Below are 23,262 nucleotides of genomic sequence, written 5' to 3'. Positions count from 1 at the left end.
GAGTAATAGAAACTCTGGAGGGTTAAAGTGGTTGTAAACCCTTACAAACCACTTTGACCTACAGGTAAGCCTAGATTAAGGCTCTTACCTGTAGGTCCATGAAATATCTCCTAAACCTATACGGTTTAGGAGATATTTACCCGAAGACAGCGGCGCACTGGGCAGGCCGCAGATCGTTGTGATATGCCGCGAGTGTCGGCTCCCGTGCACATGCACGGGAGTGACGTCATCGCGGCTCCGGCGAATCGCAGCGCTGGAGCAGCGAGACCCACCAAGAAGATGGACGCTCGGAATTACAGGGGACAGCTGTGACTTCGCTGGCTCCTGTGTCAGGTAAGTGACACATAATGGACTACTATGCGATGCATAGTAGTCCATTATGCTTTACCTTTGCAGGGAATCAAAGAGGAAGTAACACCCATCAGGGCTTACTTCCTCTTTAAAGTGGTTGTAAACCCTTACAAACCACTTTGACCTACAGGTAAGCCTAGATTAAGGCTCTTACCTGTAGGTCCAAGAAATATCTCCTAAACCTACATGGTTTAGGAGATATTTACCAAAAGGCAGGCACCGCTGTCTACGGCGCATGCGCCATAGACAGCGGCGCGCAGGCGCACTGAGCAGGCCGCAGATCACGGCGATATGCCGCTCGTGTCGCCTCCTGTGCGCATGCACAGGAGTGACGTCATCGCGGCTCCGGCGAATCACAGCACCAGAGCAGCGAGACCCGGAAGTCGCTCCGGGATACATGGCAGGGGTGAAGATGAAGAAGGGGGACCGCTTCTGGGGCTTCATTCTCAGGTAAGTTATTCATAATGAGCTAGTATGCTATGCATACTAGCTCATTATGCCTTTGCCTTGCAGGTTGCATTTAAAAAAAAAAATATATAAAGTGCCTTTACTTCCTCTTTAATTGTTAAAATAAAAATGTAATTCCGCTATAAAGTTTAGTTGAGGTCATTTGAATTTATTTAATGATTTGTGAGTGTTTCAGTTTAACTGTAACTGAGAAGTCTCATTTAATCACCATCCTAAACAAATTCTTCTACCTAGAGCATTCTAAAACAACAACAAAGCAGTATGCTATTTGCTGTTAGACAACTAGCCGTATCATGTAAACAAGTTTTACATTTCATTATCATCATAATTATTGATTGGTATAGTGTACTGGGTAAAATCATTATGCACAGGGCACCTTTTGAGGCATACAAAATATACTGGGCTGCTTGTGCTCCCAGGCTCAATAGCATTCATGTTTTATGCAAAAATATCACTAGTTACTGATTGATATTTCCTTTCCGCTTGCTCACATTGTGATCCAAGTCACAAAGTTATAATTATTTATTTATTTGTGCATATAAAGTATTTTTGTCTAATGAGGTGTGTATGCAAAGTTACCATACAATTCATTATTTTATTTTTTTAGCTGAAGAAAAATCTATTTTAGGCAGACATTTCTCTTTCAATTATTGGCAGGAAGGAAAAAACGTTTTTTTTTTTACTGTGTGCAAAATCACTATTTAACCATCCAAACTATGTGCCAAGATGCAGCATCTTATGACAGCCTTACAAATTTTAGGAGATTTGAAGCTAAACTCCAAATAAATAACTAAATATATAGATGAAATCAACAACATTGAGACAAAACTGCCTATCAAGGAGGAGAGGCTTGGCCACCATGGTACTCCCCACAGTATTTAAAGACATTTGGCCCGGTAGGGTAGAAAAAAAGTAGGCTGCATACTCGCTACCCTTCCTTTTCTGGTCACCCAGGCTGCATGTGTGGATTGGGGTCTGGATGGAATTTTAGAAGGAACCCTGATGGCATTTGTTATATGTACTTGCCCTTCCTTGGGCAGTGGGTAATCATGATGGAGGGTGGAGGGGAAACATTGTTGGGCAGCGGGTTGTCATGATTGATGATGAATTTACATCACTAGATAACATGATTGATATTGAATTAATGTTGTACATCGAAAAGTGGAGAAACCCCCTAGATGTGGGACTTTATAGGTACTACCATATTCACATACGTTTCGGGTAGTTAATGTTGTACATCGGGGTACATTATTTACGTATTTTGGAAATAAAGAACTTTTTCACCATATGGGTGTCATTATTTAACCTCCCTGGCGGTATGATTCAGTCCGGTTTTAGGTGCTGAAAGCGGTACAATTATTTTGCATGGAAATTTGGTGTTTTATTTTGTAGTCCTGTAATTCTTAGGAATAACTCTCTTAAATCTCTTCAAACCAGAGTCTAGCGGACATCCCGGGTATGATAAAGTTTATAATATAATAAAGAATAATAAAAATTATTCAATAATGTAATCAAATCCTAAAACACTGAAAAAGGGACATGTTTTGGTTGCTATGGACAATCTCCAAATTCCAGGCAGAAAAAACAGTATTTATAATATAAAAGTGCATGCAGGGCACTGCACAGACCACTAGGGACAAAGGGTGTGTGTTATTTTTAATACAGCACAGTAATCTGTAAGATTACAGTGCTGTGTGTGTTTTGTGTCTTTTTACTTTTTTGAATTTGCCGCCGTTCTCCGCTCCCGTGCGCCGTAACGCCGCAGGGAACGGAGCTCGGCGGCATTCGGCACTGTGAATCGAGCGGAGGACAGCTCGATCACACAGCGCGGAGGACATCGCTGGATCCAGGGGACAAGGTAAGTAAGTCTCCCTGTGTCCTCCCCTGCATCCAGCGATGCGATCCCGAGTCTGGCTCGGGGTTACCGCTCCTATCAGTAAATTCCTAACCCGAGCCAGACTCGGGATTACCGCTAGGGGGGTTAAAGTGGTTGTAAACATCAGACATGAAATATGAAAAAAGCACATCCTTCTATACCGTGTGCTTGTCTCTCCCTCTATAACTCTGGGTGTAATTTCTCGCTGCTGCCTGGTTCCTCTGTTATCAGCATAACTTGATGCGGGAGGGAGCTGCAGCACTCAGCCTGAGACTGTTACCCACAGCTGTGTTTGTTCTCTATACTGTGTGAAGGGGGTGTGTTCCCTCCAATCACGGCTCAGAGCTGTTGGCTGTGTGAAGACCTCGGATCTCCGCCCCCTGCTCCTAGAACGAAAGAGAAATCTTTTCTTCTCTGTGTTTTCAGAAGGATCTACAGAGGAAATGACTGCAGATACACAGCTACAACTTATGTAGGAGGATTTGTTTTATCTCTGTGCATCACCTAATGTTAGCCACTTCACTGGGTACATGTAAAGGTTTTCAACCACTTTAACTCTTTTTGGGAATGGGCAAAGGGCACTAATATATCCCTGTACTGGATTCACTGTGTGTGCAGATATCTTGGGGGCCCCCTTATTATAAATGGACATCCAGATTCCTATAAATTACCCAAACAAACCCTCATGTTCTTTTGCAATGCAGTGGGGCGAGTTTTTTTTTTAAAATACAAACGTTTTATTGTAGAAATTCAGCCAGTACAATAAAAAAGAGGTACAACAGAAATCGTATAGCATGGAATACACATACCAGTAGGATCAGCAGAAGTATAGAGTATAATAAGTGATGGCAGTCGGGTGGGCGTCCAGTGCGGGGGATGTAGTAAGAGGAAAGTCTCCTCTTATCTTGAGGAGCAATGTTTCCCGCCCTTTGACGTCCACCCGTAAAAAAAAATCTCAGATACCTGCAATCCGTGGGCTAGTACATCAAACATAACAAAAGTAACTAAAACACATTAACAGAATACCAAGGGAGCTACGGGTAAATCTGTAAGGAGGTACATGTACAGGAGGATCATGACACAGGGGGGTCCACCCATTAAAAAGGGATCGGGGGGGATCACGGCCTGGAGGCCAGGATTTCCTTTTCAGCTCATATGTGGGTATTGTGTCAGTTATAGTATGAAACACCCTTGTGGGCCGAGTTTTTAAGGAGGCTAATAACAGGTGGCGGGAGGCAACAATTTTTACCTTACAGGAGGAAGGGTGGGGATCTGATGCCACGTACTGCACAGCACAGAGCAGAGAGCTGAGTGTAATCTGACACTTGAGTGGAGGAAATGGACACACACCCCCTACACAGTCTCATTGGGAATCATGCACATCTCGGGTTTTCAGTCATTTGCTGTGTGCTGGAAAATGCAGATTTCGGGGGGAGGAGATAGCAACCAGGATCATTATTGGCTGCTGTGGGTTGAGGCAAGTGCATATATATGAGTAAATGCTTCATATTTAATTTCAGAGGGATACAACCACTTAACTTATAGATACTATTACACTGCATTATTTGATTGATTGATTCATTCATTATTATTACTTTTGTTCCTTCTTTTGGGACTGTACCATTCAAGTCTTGAGGCTGAGACAATTTCATTACAATTATAAATTCATTATGAAAAATTATAATGCATTAATTTCAAGATTATTTATTGTTAATACAAATGCAAATTAGTGAAATAAGTCCAAAATGTTCCGCTGTAACTTTAAATGATGATTTTTTTATGACATGTAGAAATGTCTGCAAATATACTTTCAGAATGCAATCATACCAATTAATGCTTCTTTTACAGTGAAGAAATAATGCACTGATTTTATGTGACACATCTCTGATAATAATGTTTTATGTTTTTTTTTTTTTTTTTTTCTGGCAGCTCACTACCTGGATGCTGTGAGAGGTATGTTTAATTCTAAACTTTAGCCTTACCTATAGTCTTGCTGGGTTGTACATGCTCCTTTCCTGCACTAAAAAGGGTTTACTCTGATTTCACAGCACACTGTGAGCTTCACACAGTGTACATTAGAAGTTGCAGCAAGTCATACTGAGCCTGTCCCAATTCCTGGCTGCAGGACATACAACATTATCTTGTTTTCCCTTTTCTTCCCAGTCTAAGCCCTTGTACACACGGTCAGACATTCCGATGGAAAATGTCCGATCGGACCGTGTTGTCGGATAATCCGACCATGTGTGGGCTCCATTGGACTGTTTCCGTCGGAATATCCGACGGACAAAGTTTTAGAGCTGGGCTATAAAACTTTCCGACAACATGATCCGATCAGACTTTGTCCGATCATGTGTAGAGAATTCCAATCGGACAAAGTGCCACGCATGCTCAGATCAAATTCCTAAACCAAAGCTATTGGCTACTAGCCTGAATGTAGTCCCGTCGTAACAAAATAATGTCATCACGTTACGTACGATTGGATTTTCCGACAACTTTGTCCGACCGTGTGTATGCAACACAAGTTTCGAACAAAATCCGTCGGGCAAAATCCGACAGATTTTGTTGTCGGAATGTCCGACCGTGTGTACAAGGGCTTACTGTTCCTGACACATCTCTTTCATTCATTGGCTTTTAATCACGAAGGCTCAGCATTACATGTGGGCAAACCCCAGGGCAGTCTGCATGCAAACACAGTCGGCCTAGACACGCCTACTCCTCCAGACAGACAACCACTCATCAAGGCATTTTCATATTTGCATAACTCCTCCCAAGAGCCACGGCAACCATTACACTCGCCTAATACACATGCACATGAATGCTGTAAGTTGCCCATGGCACTAATGAGATGATTTTAAAGGCTATGCATGTAAACATTGTATGTGTTGTATCAGTATATTTCTGAAAGTTTGCTGTGAATGTTGAGATCATGTCCTATATGGTTTGGTTACATGCATTTCAAATTAGAAAAAAAAAACAAAAAAAACTGTCCTTTGGATGCAACTTACCTTCCCTGAATGCATTTGTCAATCCAATCATAAGCAAATTTACTTGCATTTCAGTTCAGTTTATTTACCAAAAGGAATAGACAATGCTCACTGAGCTTTGTGAATAAGGTGAAGCCGTGTTCACGTCAACGAACCAATCAGTCTTGTTTTTATTTTTTATTTAAGTTTCCTTTGCACATGGTTGTTGTTTCAAATTAAACACAGATCCACTTAATAGCATTGGAAAAAAAAAGAAAGGCCTGTGCGACTGAGGGTGTGGTTGCCATCATCCATAATTATACAAAATGCACAAGTTTATACCTCTGGGGTGGGATTTTAAAGGCAACCATACAACTAAATTAAAGAATAAAATATCATATATTTCTTTCTTATTGTTTAAAAAGATTACATAGATTTCTTTAGATAAAATAATATATATCAAAATATAGTACAAAACATACAAAGATCATAAAAACAATGTACATGGTTGGATTGAAACAGTTACATATACTTCAGTTTCCATTAGACATTGGTATTGGTGGTATTCCCAGTCGCTGGTTTTGAAAACGACATAACCATGTGAGTTTGACTGCAGGATTTGTTCAACCAAAGGGTATCCAATGCGCTTTGAGCTGTAGAGTACATTTGTTTGTTTACAACTGTGCCCACAAAATGTGTTGATATTGTTGCTTGTGACAACAGAAAACAAAAAAGAAAGCAAAAAATGAATCAATGCACTTACATATAGCACAATGTAACTTTAGGACAGACGTCAACCAAACTCGTCACTAGATAAGCTACTTCCAAATTCTGGAAACCTCAAAGAATATGCAAAGACCACCAGGCCAAAATGCAGGTTGTCACTAAACAAAGTATAAACATGTCTTCAAATAAGCTGAGATCACTTAACCTCCCTGGCGGTATGATTCAGTCTGGAATTAGGTGCTGAAAGCGGTACAATTATTTTGCACGGAAATCTGGCTTTTATTTTGTAGTCCTGTAATTCTTAGGAATAACTCTCTTAAATCTGTTCAAACCAGAGTCTAGCAGACATCCCGGGTATGATAAAGTTTATAATATAATAAAGAATAATAAAAATTATTCAATAATGTAATAAAATGCTAAAACACTGAAAAATTGACACTTTTTGGTTGCTATGGACAATCTCCAAATTCCAGGCAGTAAAAAAACAGTATTTATAATATAAAAGTGCATGCAGGGCACTGCACAGACCACTAGGAACAAAGGGGGTGTGTATTTTTTAATACAGCACTGTAATCTGTAAGATTACAGTGCTGTGTGTGTTTAGTGTGTTTTAACTTTTTTGAATTTGCCGCCGTTCTCCGCTCCCGTGCGCCGTAACGTCGCAGGGAACGGAGCTCGGCGGCATTCGGCACTGTGAATCGAGCGGAGGACAGCTCGATCGCACAGCGCGGCGGACATCGCTGGATACAGGGGACAAGGTGAGTAACGCTCCCTGTGTCCTCCCCTGCATCCAGCGAAGCCATCCCGAGTCTGGCTCGGGGTTACCGCTCCTGTCAGTATATTCCTACCCCGAGTCAGACTCGGGATTACCGCTAGGGGGGTTAAGCGAATACGTGTAGATATTAGAGGTCTTCATAAAAAGCAATACTGGAGTATTTATGCAGGAAGATATCTAATTATATAGGAGTGTAACCAAGACCCTTACTAAAGGTTCAACATTAGCTAAATAATTCTAATCCACATTCACCAGCCCCCGTCAGTTTTAAAAAATATGGAAATTTCAAGACTGGGTAAAAGACTAAATATCTAAGGGTGTACTTAATTGATAATAATCCTAATACTACAATGCCTAATTTCCACCCAGATCAAGAGAAGGAAAATGAAAAAATTAGTACTTACAAGCTTCCTCCATCCGTCATATAAATGATAAAGCCTCAAGGTGAACATCATGGCTGTTATAGCTCCATCTACCTTCCAGCATCTAAGTTCTTGTACTTTAAGCTAGCCCTTTTACATTAAGTGATTCCACCCACCTTTCAGGGAAGGTTTTGACAAAGAGACCAGCCGTCAGTTTGGTGGCAAGACAGGCAAATGGCGCCTGTGTTTGCAGTCTCCAGAATCTCCAAAGATGTCATGAAGTCATGCGTGGCCGTGTCACTTCTGGACTCCCAGAACTTCACTTCCGGGAACTGACATGGCGCCATGTTGGAGACCACCGCTGACGCATGTAGTCCATGCTCTCCTCCATCAGACAAGCTGAGCAGGGAGGGCATATCCACAGACCGTCCTACTTTGACAGTCAGCAGAACCGCCCTCTCTGGAGAGGCACAGGAAATCATAGCCCCACAGTTACATAAACATGTGGGGCTTTGTGTGCTGGCCACATTACACCTGAGGGCCCTATAACGCAGACTATGTGCAAGTGTCATTTTACACAGGAGGACAAGAAATGACTCACTGACAGCTGTTAGAATAACCTATATTATGTCTGAACCTTCCATTACCTAATTACACTGTTTTGTCTCATTTAGATGGCTGCCCAGGTCTGTGTTATGGCAATGGGAGATGCACGCTTGACCAAAATGGATGGCATTGTGTATGTCAAGCTGGCTGGAGTGGAGCAGGGTGTAATGTTATCATGGAAATGGCTTGTGCTGATAACATGGATAATGACTCAGGTATGTGTTTACTATTATATAATATATATGTGATTGCTAGCGTGTTTTAAATAATGCAAAAGAACCAAATTAACCTGTCATGGTCTGGGATCAGGCTCAGTGACCCATAGCAGTACAAAGGTTCACCAGTAATCATGTATATAGTCTTAATATGGCTGTTTCTGATGTCACCTATATGGTCTGATTATGGTATACTGTATGGCCAGATCTGTGTAAGATCGGGTCAACCAAGTCAAGGCTGACAGCTTCATTGTTTTGTCCATTTGAACATAATACATAATAAGTAATACTATCAAGGTAAGGGGTCAGGCTCGCAGACCAGCAGCTATAGACCAGTAGTAGAGAGGCTCACACCGATTAACAAGTTAAATACAGCAGTAGGTTTAGACTCATGCTAGTACCAGGTCGCAGTCCTCAGGATTGCCCCACCAGGAAAAGAGCAACCTGGGGCCTAATAGCAGATATTACAAGTAGGGATCAAGCAGAAGCATAGTCAGTAAACAAGCCAAAGGTCAGTAAAAAGTGTTTGCAGTTTGGGATCAAGCGGAAGCCTAGTTGCAGAAAAAGCCAAGGTCAGTAAAGAGTGGTAGTGAGCAGGAGGGAAAAGAGCAATATATTTACAAGAGAAGAGCATAATAATCTGGAAAACAAGAGGTGCAATAGGAGGGTCATGGGAGGAGCAAGGAGTTCAAGGTTCACTAGAAACAAGATAGAAAGTATGTTTGTTAAAGGCATCAGGCAAGGAGCTATCCAGCATCTCAGGTGTCTCAGCAAGGAGATCTACTGCCAGACATAGCAGAGGTTGTGAGTTCTAATAAATACTGTACATAATACAGATATTTTTCTTTCAACTGCAACCTGTAATTTGTAGCAAAGGATGCGCAATGTCTGTTTTCAGTTCTATAAGATTAAAGGCATTTTTGGAGAGTGATATTAAAGTGTATGTAAAGATAATACCTTTGTTGGTTAAGATAGGGTAGAAATTAGTAAACACCCCTGTGTTATTGTTTGCTGTATGTTTCTCATTGGGAGATTTATCTTTACTTCATCTTGATGTAACAGGAAGTTGGAGGGAAGTCTACAAAGACAGGAGAATTGCCTCTTTGACAACTGTCACTCCAGCAGGTGCCCCATTAGAGGATTCGCCCAAATGTCTTCTTCCGGGGACAGTTTTGAAATTTCTTACCAATTTCTGTCTTGGTGACCCTGGAGAGCAGGACAAATAGGAAGGCTGACCTCTGTGTCAATTCTACTTCCTGTAATGGGTGAGGTTGGAGGGAGGAACCAGTAAACCAGAATTTGCTAGAAGCCCAGAGTTGTGGGTTTCCCTTTGAATTCTACAGATACACTATGCCTTGGTTTTAAGAATTGTGTGGTGGCATCATCAAATCTCACTCCAAATGACATAGAACTAGCAGTCAGAGGCATGATGCTTTTGATGATGTTACACTACTGATATCAGCTATGAAACTGAAGGCACACAAGGACTTAGGTATAAGTAATAAAAGCAAAAGGTAGCTGTTTAGGGTACTACGTAGATACAATTAACATTTCTAGATGTTCCTTATGGATCGCAGATCTTCTTTTTGTGTTCAAGTCCACTATAAATAACATGTTGGTTAGGAATTGGATAAGTAAGATAATTAAACACTGGCACTAGACAACTCTTTTTCTAAAATAAATCAATAGTGTATAAATAATTGGTTATATTAACCAAGTATTTTACAATGAGGATCACATTTTGTTTTGTATCTGTGCTTATATGTGCCATTTATTATTAACATCATTCGATAAAGTATATGGAAATGTAAAAAACCTGGAGGACATATAAAAGCTTCAAAGCACATCTGTTCTTTTGGCTTCCAGTTGTAGCATTCTGATGAAATAATCAATCACCTTACTTTTTTTTTTTATCTCATCCATATGTTAATTTGTTAAGAGTAAGCTAATGGTGAGTTAGAGAAACAGTTTTCAGATTTGCAACTGAGCTCTTGAGGGATAATTTCATCCCTCTTCACAATGTTCTCATGTGACAAACATTCCTTATTTGTGCCAAAAACAAAGAGTCTTGGAATAACAGGAGAAAAAAAAAAAACCTATAGTGATAAATGAATACATATTTTAATAAAGTAGGCAAATTAGACAGGTACTGGGGCTGTATTATTGAGAAGGCATTCAAATTTTTGTTTAACACCGCCCAATTTTCTAACTAGATAGGCAACCAGCAGAATTGAATATATAACCAGTGTAGAGTGTGTTATACCGTGTACATCATATTTCTTTTGAGTTCAGCAATAAAGAAAGAAACAAGTTCCATGAGTGTTTGCTAGTCTGGAAATCACTAACCATAGAGAGGGCTTCTCATTGTTACAAAATGGAGGAGTTCTGCAGAATGGACCCACTTTTGAATTAAAGCACTTAGCTGTTAATGGTAACAAAATATCATCAGATTTTCGAATTTTGCTGAAACAGTATTTATTTTTTTATTACACATTTTAACAAGGCATCATTATTCTCGCTGATTGCGTCTGATCTTTCAGGTGATTCAGGTAGATTAGGTTATTTGACATCGTTTTAACCACTTCAGCCCCCCGGACCAATTTGCTGGTCAAAGACCAGACCACTTTTTGCAATTCGGCACTGCGTCGCTTTAACTGACAATTGCGCGGTCGTGCGACGTGGCTCGCAAACAAAATTGACATCCTTTTTTTCCCATAAATAGAGCTTTCTTTTGGTGGTATTTGATCACCCCTGCGGTTTTTATTTTTTGCGCTATAAACAAAAATAGAGCGACAATTTTGAAAAAAACGCATTATTTTTTACTTTTTGTTATAATAAATATCCCCCAAAAATATATAAAAAAAACATTTTTTTTCCCTCAGTTTAGGCCGATACGTATTCTTCTACATATTTTTGGTAAAAAAAACCGCAATAAGCGATTATTGATTGGTTTGCGCAAAAGTTATAGCGCTTACAAAATAGGGGATAGTTTTATGACATTTTTATTAATATTTTTTTTTTACTAGTAATGGCGGCGATCAGTGATTTTTATTGTGACTGCGACATTATGGTGGACACATCGGACATTTTTGACACATTTTTGGGACCATTGTCATTTATACAGCAATTAGTGCTGTATAAATGCAGTGATTCCTGTGTAAATTACACTGGCAGTGAAGGGGCTAACCAGTGGGTGGCAGTGTAGGGGTTAAGTGTTCCTAGGGGTGTGTTACTAACTGTTGGGGGCTGGGCTTTAATTTAGTGAACACTGATCTCTGCTCCAATCACATGGAGCAGAGATCAGCGTCACTAGTTGCTAGGCAGAACGGGGAAATGCTGTTTACAATGGCATTTCCTCGTTCAGCCACCCTGTGAGACGATCACGGGTATGCCCGCGGCGATCGAGTACGCGGGATCCGCGACCGGACTCACGGGATTCCCGACCGGCACGCGAGCACGCCGCCGGTGGCGTGCTCAAGATGGCAGGGCGGCATTAAAGATTGGACGTACCTGTACGCCAATATGCCTGCCCGTGCCATTCTGCTATCGTACATCGGCGTGCGCTGGTCAGGAATCGGTTAATGGTCCAACAAACACATCCCTAATGCCGAGTAAAAACGATCGGAATTCCGGCCAGAAAAAGACAGATGAGAGCTTTTCGGGAAAATGCGACCGTGTGTATGCTCCATCGGAATTTAGCTGTCTGAATTTCCACCAGCCAAAAATTGATAGCATGTTCTAAATTTTCCTGACGGAAAAACTTTCTATCGGTAATTCCGATCGTGTGTATGCAATTCCGACACGCCAAAAATCACGCATGCTCAGATTCAACTACGAGACAGAAGCTATTGGCTACTGGCTATTGAACTTCCTTTTTCTAGTCGCGTCGTACGTGTTGTACGTCACCGCGTTATAAACGATCGGAATTTGATGTGACCGTGTGTAGTCAAGACAGCTTGAGCCGAAATTCCGTCGGAAAAACCATCAGAGCTTTTTCCGACGAGAGTTCCGATCGTGTGTACGTGGCATAAGAATAAGCAGTGTTCAACCCTCCCACAAATTCCTACAGGTTTCAAACAAATTATAAATAAAGGCAAATTATCCTTGCTTGAAAAAACATCCACCATATTAGCTGGTGGGGATCTGTTGATCTTCTAAACAGCAAACACATCAAGAAACTGATCCAATTTGCTCTCCCATCAACCTACCCATCCCCATCCCGCCGGTCTTGGTGACTACTAACAAACTATGTAATAGTTTTGATGAGCCTTTTGGGTATGGCCCTTTCTAGGAAGATTGTGCATGGTGGCTTGGTTAGTCTCTACTTATGTTTCCCTTGTTATTTTATTGTACAATGAGCTGCATTGATTGTATCTGACTTTTTTTTTTTCTCTCTCAATAAATATTTTCTACTTGTAAAAAAAAAACATGCAAAAGACAGGGACACCCAGGAACAGTTCAAGAATGTTTGTATTGAACTTTTATTCAGCATGGCGCTAAATAAACAGTTTAAAGCAGGAGGGCTTTGGACATTAACTACTACCGATCGCATAATGCCATTATATGGCAGAAAAGTGGCTCTCCTGTGCCAGATCATGTACCTAGTTCATGACCTGCCACTTCCAGGGAAGGGGTTGCTCCGCTTGTGCTGTGATTAGACACACAGCACAGGCCCATCAGCGGGTGCTGGCCAATGGATGTACATTGGCACCAGCTGATTGGCGAGGAGAAAGAGTAAAAGCACCACACTAGTAAAAGCACCACACATAGCACACACAAAAACACTGGCTAGGCACACATTTAACCCTTTGAGCGCCCTAGATGTTTAATCCCTTCTCAGACAGTGTTATTAGTACAGTGACAGTGTATATTTTTTATCACTGTATTAGTGTCACCGGTTCCCACAAAGTGTCAGTTAGGCCGCGTACACACGTGGGGACTGTTCGCTCAACTTTGTTCGTCAAACAGTTTCAGCGGACAGTCCGCTCAAAATTAGCATGGACGGACTTGCCCACACACGACGAACGAACAGTCCGCTGAAACCGTGCGCAAAGACGTGAACGGCACGTACGACGGGACTAGAAAACGACGTCCTATACACTGCAATGCAACCTTCGGCGTGTAAATTCTTTCTGAGCATGCGCGAGACTTAGTTTGACGAACAAGCCTACACACGGGCGGACTGTCCGCTCAAACCAAGTTTCAGCGGACAGTTTTTCTGAATTTCCGAAAAACTTTGTTCGTCAGACTGTCCGCTGAAACTGTCCGCTGAAGCCCACACACGAGCGGACTGTCCGCCGAAACACTGTTCAGCGGACAAAGTTGAGCGAACAGTCCCCGCGTGTGTACGCGGCCTAAGTGTCATATACACAATATCATAGCCCCGCTATAAGTCACCAATCGTCGCCATTACTAGTGTAAAAAAAATGTTTTTCCAGTATATATTCCCATAGTTTATAGATGCTATAACGTTTGCACGAAACCAATCAATATACACTTACTGGGATTTTTTTTTACCAAAAATATGTAGCAGAATACATATTGGCCTAAATTCATGAAAAAAACGTTTTTTTTACATTTTTTTTTATTAGATATGTTTTAAAGAAAAAAGTAAAAAATATTTTTTTTTTAAATTTCGGTCATTTATAATTTATTGCACAAAAAAATAAAAAAAACAGTGGTGATCAAATACCACGGAAAGAAAGCTCTATTTGTTGGGAAAGAATGATATATATTTAGTCTCTGTACAGTGTTGCATGACGGCGCAATTGTCAGTTAAACGCAGTGTCAAAAAATGGTCTGGTCATGAAGGGGTGTACACCTTCCAGAGGTCAAGTGGTTAATCCCTTAATATAAACAAAACACCTGAATGTCCAAGTCAGTATGTAGACTTATGTCAGGTCCTTACTAACGGGGTGCCCCCAATTGTTTCCCCAAACAAAGAAGCAGCACATCATTCTTTCTGCAGTCAGTGTGATCTCCCAGCATAAGGCTTTCTTTAAGCTGGCCATACACTATACAATCTAATTGTACATCACACATGCTTTGATAAATAATTTATTTATTTTCTGATCAATCTTGTATGATATGAATAATCAATCTATCCCTACAAACTAATTGATATGCCACATACAGGGAAGTGGATTTAGGTTAATACAATCAAGATAGACTCGTAAGATATTGATCGCATCTCTGTTTCCGCCATGCTGTCTTATAATTTGATCAATGGACATATGATTTGAGTCATGAATAAAGCACTTTAGTGTTTTATTTTCTCAGTTTCTGTTCTGGCCAATCAACTTGATTGGATCCAGTCATAATCAAGTCTAAATTGATCAGAAGGGAATGTGTGGCTATTCAATTATTTGTTGATTTGATCATTTTGATCAAATTGCACATAGATCAGTTAGAAAAATTGAAGTGTGTTTGACCACCAATAGGTTTCCCAAGAATATGTAATAGGAGTACAGCCTGAAAAAAAAAAAAAATCCAGTTTATATCAAATCCAGCTGGCCTATGCACTATATACTGTAGTTGATAGTAGGTATAAAGAAGATTGTACAATCAGATTGTATAGTGTATGGTCACCTTAAGCCCTTGTACACACGGCCGGAGAATCCGTCGGAATGTGTCCTATCGGACCGTGTTGTCGGATAATCCGACTGTGTGTGGTATGCATCGGACTGATTCCGTCGGAATATCCGTCGGACCCAATTTTCCAACTTGTTGGAAATATTTCCCAACCAACTGGTTTGATCATGTGTAGAGAATTTTTATCGGACCAAGTGCCACGCATGCTCAGATCAAATTCCTACATCAAAGCTATTGGCTACTAGCCTGAATGTAGTCCCATCGTAACTAAATAACGGCATCACGTTCTGAAAGATCGTATTTTTCGACAACTTAGTCCAATCGTGTGTATGCAACAGTTTCGGACAAGATCCGACGGATTTGGTTGTCGAAATCTCCGACCGTGTGTACAAGGGCTAAGACAGCTAAGGAAACGCTCTATACTGCAAAACCTGCTAAGGGGGATCTGTGTCTAGCAACAATGAGTCTAGCAAGGTATTTCTAAATATGACATCAGCTTTTCTTGAATGAAAATATCTCATGGGGGGAAAGGGTCAGTGTCAACAGTAACCTCTGTAATCCCTAATGATACAATACTGGGTTTGTGCTACTTTCACATGCACACAAATGTCGTTTTATTTGCCTACTGGGGTTCCCTTTCACCCCCAGGCTCCATAGCAGCTGTGGGGTGCTATGGCTATGGTTAAGTCAGTGGAAACATAGGTTATACATTACCTATATGTAAATTGTATAGGCTTTTTTTGATTAAATGTGCATTTTCCTATGTTGTTTTTCATCGTTCAATTAAATTTTCAGATCTAAATATAGCATTTTTTTCTTTATGATGACTGCAGTTATTTCCGGCATTAATGCTTGTAAATCACTGTTGGTCTGTCTGTTTTTAGCCAGATGGTGAGATCCAGTAAAGCTTAGAAATTTGCTGAACGGTAGCTCAGCATTTTAATGTACTTGAGTGCTAGGGTGTTACCCACATGGAAATTTTAGTCTTTTTATATTAACATTCCCATAAAGCAAAGTTCAAGCTGTCATTAGGGACGATTTTCCATCTAATATATTTGATTGTGTCAATTCTTTAAAGCTAAAACAGCAGTGTAACGATGATGGGACTTTTGTAGAATGACATGAGCCACTCAAATCTTTTAATCTATGCTTAAATTAGGGCAATTAGCATTTTTTTAAAGAAACATTTAATCTCAAATATATATATATATAAAGTACAGTTTCATCTTTAAGTTCTTTTCATTAAAGTAATTTCCAGTGCACTGTATAATAGCAGAGTACCATACTGGCTCTACACAAAATGGGCTCACTATAGCTTTTTAAGAAGACATTTTACAGTTATTCTGTATTTTTGATAATACATTCCAGACAGATTTCCCTGGCTTCTTACAGGGAAGAATTGCAGTCTCTCGTCACATGACTGTATGGTGTGCAGCCTCCCTCTTAGTCCTTGTACACACGGTCGGACATTCCGAAGGAAAATGTCCGATCGGAATGCGTTGTCGGATAATCCGACCGTGTGTGGGCTCCATCGGACTGTTTCCGTCGGAATATCCGACCGACAAAGTTTTAGAGCTGGGCTATAAAATTTTCCGACAACATGATCCGATCGGACTTTGTCCGATCGTTTGTAGAGAATTCCGATTGGACGCATGCTCAGATCAAATTACGAGACCAAAGCTATTGGCTACTAGCCTGAACGCAGTCCCGTCATGACGAATGAACGTCATCACGTTACGAACAACCGGATTTTCCGACAACTTTGTCCGACCGTGTGTATGCAACACCAGTTTCGGACAAAATCCGTCAGACAAAATCCGACGGATTTTGTTGTCGGAATGTCCAACCGTGTTTACAAGGGCTTATGCTTCATTGTGGGTTTAGGCTTTAGAGGGATCAAAGAGGACTGGTGTTGGGACCAGGCAAGACACTGCCTTGAATTCTAATTGACTTAGATTCTAGGCCTTCAGGAAGGACAGATATGACTGGCTCCTACAGCTGTTTAGCTAGCAGAGTCCTCTTTGCAAAGATTTCCATCACTTCCTGTCATGACAGGAAGTATGGAAACATAAACTAGATGGGGCCACAATTGCGAAAGATGTTGGCGGAGCTCAGTCCCTAATTTTATACAGTACAAAAATAAAAATTGTGGCCATGGAACTAATTATGTAAATTAATACCAATTAACATAGAATAAACTAAATGTGTTCCGTATTAAAATTAAAAATTAGAGTAAATAATACAAATGTCACAATAAAAACAGACAAAGTACAGATATACGTTGCCATATATTGGTTAAATATGAACAATATTGCAAATATATTTGAATACATTGTTTGGATTTTGTTTCCCTAATTTCCTAGGCTGATATGTAATACTAACTGCAGGAGTGGATTTCATGATCTCTACCCTTAGCAGGTTTATAAGTATTCCTATTTCCATTATCTTTTTGACATGGTCTCTCCATGGATATATTGGTTTTGACTGCTCCTGAGAAAGTGAGCGTTGCTTCACGAAACGTGTTGAGAAACCAGTTCAATATGTACTCATTTGACTATCTTTGCAATCTTGTTCATATTTAACCAATATATATACTTTGTCTATTTTTAATATGACCTATGTTTCACTTACTATGTGTAGTTTTTAATTTTAATACGGAATACATTTTGTATATTTTATGTAAATAGTTTTTTATTTTTTTTATTGTAGCTCACAAAAGTTCCATGGGCAAAATGTTTTCTTTTGTACTATAGAAAGTGTGGATAATCTTCCCAACAGGATCACAGAGAGCAATAAAAACTCCCATTTCTTGTCAGCCCAGCCTGTCACTTATACCTCCCACCCAAGGGCGTGCCATTACAAAGACTAGGCTTACAGTACTCCAGGACTGAGTAGTGGTTATGTGAGCACCACTCAGTCCTGAAAGAATTCCTGCCCACTGCTAGTTATGGAGGAAGAGGAGGAAATCCTTGTGATGTCATTGGATTGGCATAAGGGGACTGCAAGAAAAAAAGGTGTGCAGAGGAGTTTTGGAAATTAAAAATGCAGGGGGTGGGTAACATGCCTGGAGTTCCACTCTAGTTGAAATATACTTCTAAAACAACACATGAATCTAATCTACACAAATGATGAGAACTCCAGTCCACATGCTTTCAAGGATATATAATGCCATTATCAATCGAAATGGACTTACTGTATACCTATAAACAAACTTGATGGTTGTATGTACAACATTTTTCTACTTTTGGAATAATATGTGAATAAATATATTGGTTCACAAAAATGGTCAAAGTCATTGGTAGAAAATCAGGGGTTCATATACCCCTAAGTCCCAAATTGGTTTTAACAAATAAGTGCAGCGCTTAACTGTATACATAAGAAAATCCTAAGGCAGGGTTTCTCAACTCCAGTCCTCAAGGTGCCCCAACAGGTCATGTTTTCAGGCTCTCCAATATTTTGCACAGGTGATATGATCAAGTTCACTGCCCTAGTAATTACCACACCAGGGAAATCCTGAAAACATGACCTATTGGGACGCCTTGAGGACTGGAGTTGAGAAACACTGTCCTAAGGGGATATATAGTGTAAAAAAATGTAAACAGATAAATAAAGTGTTTAGTGGTAAATATTACAATTTAAATAAATCCATATAGTGGCATTGTAAATAAATAAATTATTTGTGAAACCAACGTGCCAGTCCACTTCTGAAATAGTGTTAACAGATGTATAAATTAAGCGATCTCTTCAGAAACATCCACCTCTGTGCATATTATCAGACTCCTGTGTTCCCTCCACCGGTTGTGCCCTCACCTTATGTTCTATAAAATCGTGCTTTTGTAAATGGTTAATGCTCTGTAACTCTTCTCTCTTCTCTTATTTTTCCTCCTTAGTGATGCTGCTTGTGAACTCCTTAAACCACTTTTTTGCTCACTTTGAGGATAGAAATCTAAGATGTGGAACCCATAGTAAAGTTCTTCACTATGGGTTCCACATCTTAGATTTTGATCCTCAAAGTGAGCAACAAAGTGGTTTAAGGAGTTCACAAGCAGCATCGCTAAGGTGGAGAAATACTAAGAAGAGAGATCCAGAGAATTAACCATTTGCAAAGGCATGATTTTATAGAATATAAGGTGAGGGCACAACCAGTGGAGGGAACACAGGAGTCTGATAATATGCACAGAGGTGTATGTTTCTGAAGAGATTACCATACTTAATTTATACATCCATTCTCACTATTTCAAAAGTGGACTGGCACATTGGTTTCACAAATTATTTATTTATTTACAAGGACACTATATGGATTTATTTCAATTTTAATATTTATCACTTTGTACTTTTTTATCTGTTTACATTTGTTTGCACTTTATAGATCCCCTTAGGAACCCTTCTTTAAGAATACTGTATATTTGCTTTTGTTATAATGTAGCCAATGTTTTCATACAGTGTATGACTAGTAATCTTTAAAAACGTACTTATTCGTGTAAATAAAGATAATCTCTACATTTCTGATGTTTTTACAAATAAATGCAGTAAGTAAAGAATGTACAAAAGAAAAGAAAAACAAAACACCTTAAATATGTGATTCACATCAAAAGTTAATAATGTTGAAATCTGTATTAAATTTTATAGGCATCTTTGTATGTCTGTTGTGCAGTATTTAATAGGTAAGATCATGGCTCATTAATTCAGTGATTTAAAGTAATTTCAGTATTTTTTTTTCTGCTTTTGGAATATTAACATCAACTAGCTAGTAGGTCTTAACCCCTTGTTTTAGCATTCATTAGCATTGCTGCTTTTTCATTGCCCTGCTCCATGAAATCTCAGTAGACTTACATTGGCTGATTTATGGTAATTTCATCCATTACAGATGGTCTGACAGATTGTGTAGATCCTGATTGCTGCCAGCAAGCCAATTGCTTCTCCAGTCCTCTCTGTCAAGGTTCACCTGACCCATTAGACCTCATCCAGCAAAGCCAGCCACCCTTCTCCCAGCATCCTCCGAGACTCTTCTATGACAGGATTAGATTTCTTATTGGCAAGGACGGTACTCATGTCATTCCTGGAGAAATCAGCCTTGACAGCAGGTAGGTATGGCCTTACATGTATGACATCACCAGGACACAGCGATCACAGACAAATATGACAGCACATTATCGTATATTGACAAACATTTTCCTCCTCAGAGATGGTTTAATGGAATAGTGTACTTGTTCATGATTTTCTAGGATATAAATAATTCAAAATACACACAAACATTTAATGTGACTGAAATCTCCCATGCAGAGAGAGCCGTACGTTTACCTCTTCATGTTCTTACTGTTTTCTCATTGCATTTCTGAATCTTCTCTCTTTTACTCAGTTTCATGTAAAACATAATTATGAGTCTTTACTTGAATATGATCATGGCATAGTAAGCAAAAAATGAATGATTTTTTTTAAATTGTATCTTCTTATAGCTATTGCTCTTCAGTGTGTAGATGTCATACATTAATACGTTTGTCTTTAAAATGCATATCAAAAACTGAATTACTATAAATTATTTAGCAGATAATGTCCAAGAAAGCCCACAGTTTGTATTGTTTTGGGTGCTTTATAGACTTTTGCTGCGTACACACGACCGAATTGTAAGTCCACTGGACCGCATTATGCTGGACAATTCGATCATGTGTGGGCTCCAGCGGACTTTTTCATTGTAAAGTCCGGCGGATTTAGAAAGTAGTTTTGACTCAAAATTTGTCCGCTGGACTTGTCTTTCAGCAGACAATCTGTTCATCGGTATGCTAGTCCGGCGGACTAAGAATGACGCATGCTCAGAAGCAAGTACGAGAAGGAAGCTATTGGCTACTGGCTATTGAACTTCCTTTTTCTAGTCCCGTCGTACGTGCTGTACGTCATCGCGTTAGAAATCACTGGACTTTGGGAGTGTCCGTGTGTGGCCAAGTCCGTTCGTTAGAAAGTCCGGCGGATTGTTTGCCGGACTTAGCCCTTGTACACACGGTCAGAGATTCCGACAACCAAATCTGTCGGAGTAATTCCGACGGATTAATTCTGGAAGAGGTCCGGAAGTGATGTTGCATACACATGGTCGAACTAAGTTGTCGGAAAATCCGATTGTACATAACGTGATGACGTTATTTCGTTACGACAGGACTAAGTTCAGGCTAGTAGCCAATAGCTTTGGCCTAGGAATTTGATCTGAGCATGCGTGGAACTTTGTCCGTCGGAGTAGGCTACACATGATCGGAGTATGTTCGATAGGAGCATTTTGTCGGAAAATTTTACCGGCAAGTTGGAAAAGTTGGTCCGTCGATTATTCCGACGGAAACAGTCCGACGCAGACCACACACAGTCGGAATATCCGACAAAACGGTCCGATAGGAAACATTGCGATGGAATCTCCGACCGTGTGTACAAGGGCTAAGTCTGCCGGACAATTCGATCGTGTGTACGCGGCATTTGAAAGAAAGACAAATAGGCTGCGCATTTTGCAATTGTGCTTGCACTCTACAAAGGTATTCAGGGCTTAGTAAATGAGAGGAAGCTCTGCTATCTTCAATCATCCAATCATGTGCAAGCAAAAATTCATTAAAATCAATTTTTTTTCCTTTGTTGCAAAGTGAGCAAAGTCTCTTGTGGCATGCAACTGCAATTGCAAAGTGCACAGTCTATTTGCCTTTAGTAAATCAACCCCAGTGACTGTAACTTCGTTGTGCTTCATCTAGTTTCATTGTATAAATATTATTATTATTATTATTATTATTATTATTATACATAGTAATGATAGCATTAGTACTAATTACAGTCCTATACATTAAAATGAAGGTCCAAGAAAAAAGTTACCCTTTGTAGTCGTTTCCAGGGCTGCCAACCATCTGTAAATGTATGGATAGTTACGGACATTTTTTTACATGATTTTACGATTTGTCTGTAGATGCCCGTTATGGGCGGTGGCTTCCTGTAAAAAATATGGCTGTGGGCCGGCTTTGGAACTGCGCATGCACTGGCTGGGCTCAGGCAGGCTTGAGCGGGATCAGGCAGTGGGTGGCCCAGGCAGGTGCACAGTTTAATTATGGCTCCTGCTTGGTGCCTTTTACAAATAGCACATAGACAATCTCTTCTGCTGGATTTCCTATTAGCTTATTGTATTCACTCTGCAGAAGTTGGTCTGAGGTCACCATACCCCCCCCCCCCCCCACATCAGAGTTCCCCTTTTAATGAGTCTGCAGGATCACCCTTCCAGTGTAAAGGGGAACTTTGCAGACCCTGATGAAAAGGGGAACTCTGGTGTAAAAGGCAATGCTGCAGAGTGCAGACCCTGATGTAAGTAGGAAATCCGATGTAAAGGGGAACACTGCAAACCATGATGTAACGGGGAATGCTGTGGACAAATGTTAGGGGGCTCTGGTGACCAGAGACCACCTTAAATCAGAGTTCCCCTTTACACCATAGCATCCCCCTTACATCATAGCCTGCAGCATTCCACTTTACATCAGAGTTCCCCCCTTATATTGTAATGGGGAACCTTGCTAACTCTTATGTAAAGAGAACTCTGATGTAAGGGAGAACTTTGCGGACTCTGATATAAATGGGAACTCTGCAGTCTGATGCAAAGGGGAATTCTGTGTACTGTGATGAAAGGGAGAGCTTTGTGGATTGTTATGTAAAGTGGGGCTCTGGTGACCAGAGACCCCTCTTACATCAGAGTCTACAGCATTCCTCCTTATATTAGAATCCACAGATTTCCCCTTTACATCACAGTCCAAAGTGTTCCCTTTTACATTAGGGTGTGCAGAGTTTACCCTTGTACTGTAAAGAGGAACCCTGCAGACTCTGATGTAAAAGATAACTCTGTGATGGGTATATTACCCTGACCTTCATGTAAAAGGAGAAATATATTTTTTGTCTTTTGTTATACCTTAAACACATTGTTAATAGCCCCAGCTACATGCTTGTAGCCTAAATATTAATATGTGCACTGCTTTGCACCAAAAACAGTCATTGTATGTATTTTTTTTAAAGTGAGATGAAAAAAGGGTGTCTTTGACAGTAAATGTAGCATGTTGTGCCAGTAAAGAAATGGGTGATGTCAGTAAATGTTTGGTGTTCTGTCAGCGAATTTCACTTTGGGAGGTGGCAACACTGGTCGGCCCCCCTCTGCACTAGAAGGATTAAGTATTCTTAATCCACCGGTCCAATGAAGCCACTTCTATTTGTTGCCTGACTGGTTGTAAAAGCCTGACGCCATCATGTGTAATTGAGGACCATTGGTTTTTGCATTGTATATAAGGATGTCAAAGGTTTTCCCACATCCCAAGAGCCTCAGACAGCA

General features: G+C 40.3%; 1 protein-coding gene across 5 annotated transcripts in view; it reads left to right on the top strand.

Moving 5' to 3' along the window:
- Positions 1-23,262, top strand: part of TENM1 (teneurin transmembrane protein 1) — a 912,904-nt gene that overhangs the window by 594,478 nt on the left and 295,164 nt on the right. For all 5 annotated transcript variants that reach the window (XM_077478732.1, XM_077478724.1, XM_077478714.1 and 2 more), the window contains 3 exons: positions 4,625-4,648; positions 8,196-8,342; positions 19,801-20,017. In XM_077478732.1, the coding sequence (XP_077334858.1) occupies positions 4,625-4,648; positions 8,196-8,342; positions 19,801-20,017 (388 nt within the window). The remainder of the gene's footprint in view (positions 1-4,624; positions 4,649-8,195; positions 8,343-19,800; positions 20,018-23,262) is intronic.

The sequence above is a fragment of the Lithobates pipiens genome, unplaced genomic scaffold (assembly GCF_037356315.1).
Source record: "Lithobates pipiens isolate NorthernLeopardFrog02 unplaced genomic scaffold, aLitPip1_a1.2 Scaffold_1, whole genome shotgun sequence".
NCBI classification, from domain to species: Eukaryota; Metazoa; Chordata; class Amphibia; order Anura; family Ranidae; genus Lithobates; species Lithobates pipiens.
This window is presented reverse-complemented; position numbering and strand designations above follow the sequence as displayed.